At 53.0% G+C, this 3,282-nt stretch overlaps 1 protein-coding gene across 1 annotated transcript in view; it reads left to right on the top strand.

The window, feature by feature from the left end:
* The first annotated feature begins 278 nt into the window (after positions 1-278).
* Positions 279-3,282, top strand: part of MLLT3 (myeloid/lymphoid or mixed-lineage leukemia; translocated to, 3) — a 259,223-nt gene continuing 256,219 nt past the window's right edge. The window contains exons 1-2 of the mRNA XM_006764936.2: positions 279-515; positions 1,693-1,873. Of these exons, the coding sequence (XP_006764999.1) occupies positions 504-515; positions 1,693-1,873 (193 nt within the window). The 5' untranslated portion in view covers positions 279-503. The remainder of the gene's footprint in view (positions 516-1,692; positions 1,874-3,282) is intronic.

Here is a 3,282-nt window from a genome sequence, read left to right as displayed (position 1 = left end):
TATTTGTAGGATGGTATTTCTCTGGCTCAGTCCTTCAATAAGTTTGTTTGGGTGAGAGTTCTTGCCTTGTCAGCACAAAACCACAAAAAGACGTGGTGGAAAGTAAGAGAACGCCCCTCCCTCCCTCCCTCCAGCGTGCTAACTAACGCCAAACACTTGATTTAACACCCCTTCTCCGGCTGCTGGGGGCTCTGGGCAGTGGCTACATTCCAGCAGTTTTAATCCGTTTTTTATTGTAGGGCGAAGGGAGTTTACACATGGGCAGGGGTGGCTCCTCTGGGGCCCCGGAGCTGCCGCTGCCGCTGCTGCTTTTGCTTTTGGGGCTGAGTTTAATAACCCAGCGAGCGAGCGAACGCGGGGGGAAAAAGGCAGAGAATGTCCGCCATCTACCCTCTGCTCCTGGGCGCGCTCTCATTCATAGCAGCCTCTTCATGAATTACAGCTGAGGGGGGCGGGGAGGGGGGTACCTCACAACACCCCAGCAAACCTCCGAGCCCCCAGGCATGGCTAGCTCGGTAAGTACATGCAAAAATAATAATAAAAGATTCCCCCCCCCTCCCCGCCTTTCTTCCCTCGCCCCGTGCCGCCACCGCAGCCCAGACAGCGCCAGCGCTCGAGTATCATATCAATGTGTTTTGGGATAAAAACAAAAAAAGAAAAGCATCAAATAGTAGGTGTAAAGAAATCAGAAATTCCTTATATCTCAAGCTAAAAGGGCAAGTCACTGTGTTATTTTGTGACTAAAATGAGAGAATTGGGAAAAAAGATAAGAAATAGAAATATCATACTGTATGGATTAATATGCAGATACCTGAACACAGATCATGATTAACACATTCTCCCTCATTCTTTTCCACCTGTGTTCTAATGAAAGTTTCTATCAGTTCTGAATTTCATTTTTTTGGGGGGGGGGAGGTGGGAGGTACTTTGGGGCCACTTTGGCTCTTGGAAGTGTGTTGCGGGGGCTCCGTTAGGATGGCCTCTCCGATCGCGTGGGGCTGTGCGCTGGAGGGTGCGGGGTGCCTTAAGTTATGGATGCCTCGGCGTGTTCCTGCGGGCGGGCGTGTGTGTGTGACCAGGTCTCATTTTTGTTGTGCACGAACCCCAGGATAGGAGCACGGGAGTTTGTGCCCATCGGCGGAGGCTGCCTGTAGTTTCCATTCAGCCTGGCACAGCGCTCCACACGCACGCACACACACACGTACACAAAGACTTCCTCGGCGTGTGCCTGTCGCCGGGGTACTTTCAGGGAGGGGGCTCGCCCGAACCCCCTTCTGAGTCCCGGCTACCTCCCCTCCCACGCCGGGAAACCGCCCCGGCATCGTCTCCGAATAGTCTTCTAATTTGTTTCCGATGCATTTGTTGTCGTGCTTGTCGTGGCTGAGTGTGCTTTTCCCTCTTCCCCCAGACCCCGGACCCCCTTCCTAATGGGGGTAACATTCCGTTACAATGCAGGCCGGTGTCGATGCTGGGCCCGGGGCGCCGGGGGCCGGGCCGGCTGGTGGGGTGTCTTTGGGGGTGTGGAGTGTGCGCGCCCACGCGCGTGAAACGTGGATGCAGAGGGCACCGCCGTTGCCTTTTATGTGCGTTTCCAGGAGGGAAGGGGGGGGAAAAAATGTCAGGCGCAATGTGCGGGGTCGAACGGGTCGCCTTCCTGTCGTTCACGGCTGTCTCTCCTCCCGCTGCCCGCAGTGTGCCGTGCAGGTGAAGCTCGAGCTGGGGCACCGCGCCCAGGTGAGGAAAAAACCCACCGTGGAGGGCTTCACCCACGACTGGATGGTGTTCGTGCGCGGCCCGGAGCACAGTAACATCCAGCACTTTGTGGAGAAAGTCGTCTTCCACTTGCACGAAAGCTTCCCTAGGCCAAAAAGAGGTAGGGCTCGAGTACAAAAGGAGCTCGATAAAAAATGTCTTTGCCGGCGGAGGGAACAATCGCTCGGCCCGGCGGTCCCCTGCCCCTCTCCCTGCCCCTCTCCCTGCCCCTCTCCCTGCCCCTCTCCCTGCCCCTCTCCCCGCCCCCCCAGTCGCGCTTTTTTTTCCACGGAGCCTTGGGACCCGGGTGCACGGCGCCGCGCTGGCGAGGTCCGGGCTCCCGCCTGTGCAGGCGGCTTCGGCTGCGAGAAAGTCACCGAAGAGAAAGCACCGTCAGGTGTCGAGTGTTTATTCATCCCCAGCCAGCCCTCACCAGTCCTCTGGGGTTAGCCGCGGGTTCTGTGGGAAAGGTGCAATTAGTTGTTGGGTGTGGGGAGTGGGGCTGGAGGGAATAAACAGCTTGAGCTCCCACCCCCCTCGCCCCCAAAGAAATGGGTGACTTACCTGTGTTATTGGCAGAGAATGTATGGGGCATAGTTATTGTTCCTTCTCTAGAAGTCGCCTCTCGTTGGGGTCTTCTCTGCCTTCCTTCCTGTATAGGAGGCATTGAGTGGCCAGTTGTCACAGACTTTTCCTTTTGTGGATTAGCCACCCCCAGCCTACACGGGCAAGATTTTATGTTTAGCTGGGGGGTTTTCTCATCCACAGTCCCCAATGGCACTTAACTGCTCATTTGATTTTGAACAACCTTCTGAGATGAAATGTCTGCCCCATGTGATCTGCAGGGGAAGCCGGTCCCTGCAAAGGTCCAGCCTAAGTTTTCAGAGGAAAGATGTTTTGTCCGGTGTTTCAGTCCCTCCCCACCTTGGTTTTTAGCCTTCGTCTCTAGTTTGCGTAATCCTGCTGAGCCCTGGGTTCCCAAACATATTCCAGAAAGGATAAGACAGTCTTGAAGAAAAGAAACCGGGTGTTCTATTAAAAGAAATTGAGAGAGAGAGTTTGAGAAATCCTGATTTCTATTCCCCACAGCCTCTGGAAAGCTACTGTCTGGTTGTTTTAGTTGGATTAGTGGAGGCAACAATGTAAATACAATAAGGTGCTTTGTTTGTGAGCAGGTTTATTTATCTAAGTGGACACAATGGTTAGTAGTTATCCTCCATTTGATCCGTAATCTTTATTGGCATCTAGAACTCCTGCAGCTTCTTAGGGTCACATCATAATAAATCCATTCTGCTTAGAGCTACGTGGAAATTATTGAACATTCAGGGGCGGAATAAAGAGAAATGCTGTGTGCCTTAGAGGTGGTAGAGGCTGTGTTAACGCTTACTTTTGTTCCCAGAGCTCATGTACTGCGATGTAGGATGTATGTTTTGCCTTCAGTGGTCTGTTTTATAGTTCCTTTTGAAAACTTGAATAGTTGAATTTGATGGGCTCTGCTGGATGGTTGATAAATGAATCCAGCTTCTAAAA

Source organism: Myotis davidii, unplaced genomic scaffold (assembly GCF_000327345.1).
Source record: "Myotis davidii unplaced genomic scaffold, ASM32734v1 scaffold197, whole genome shotgun sequence".
Classification (NCBI taxonomy): domain Eukaryota; kingdom Metazoa; phylum Chordata; class Mammalia; order Chiroptera; family Vespertilionidae; genus Myotis; species Myotis davidii.
Note: the sequence above shows the minus strand (reverse complement) of the source record. Positions and strands in the feature narration are given on the sequence as shown.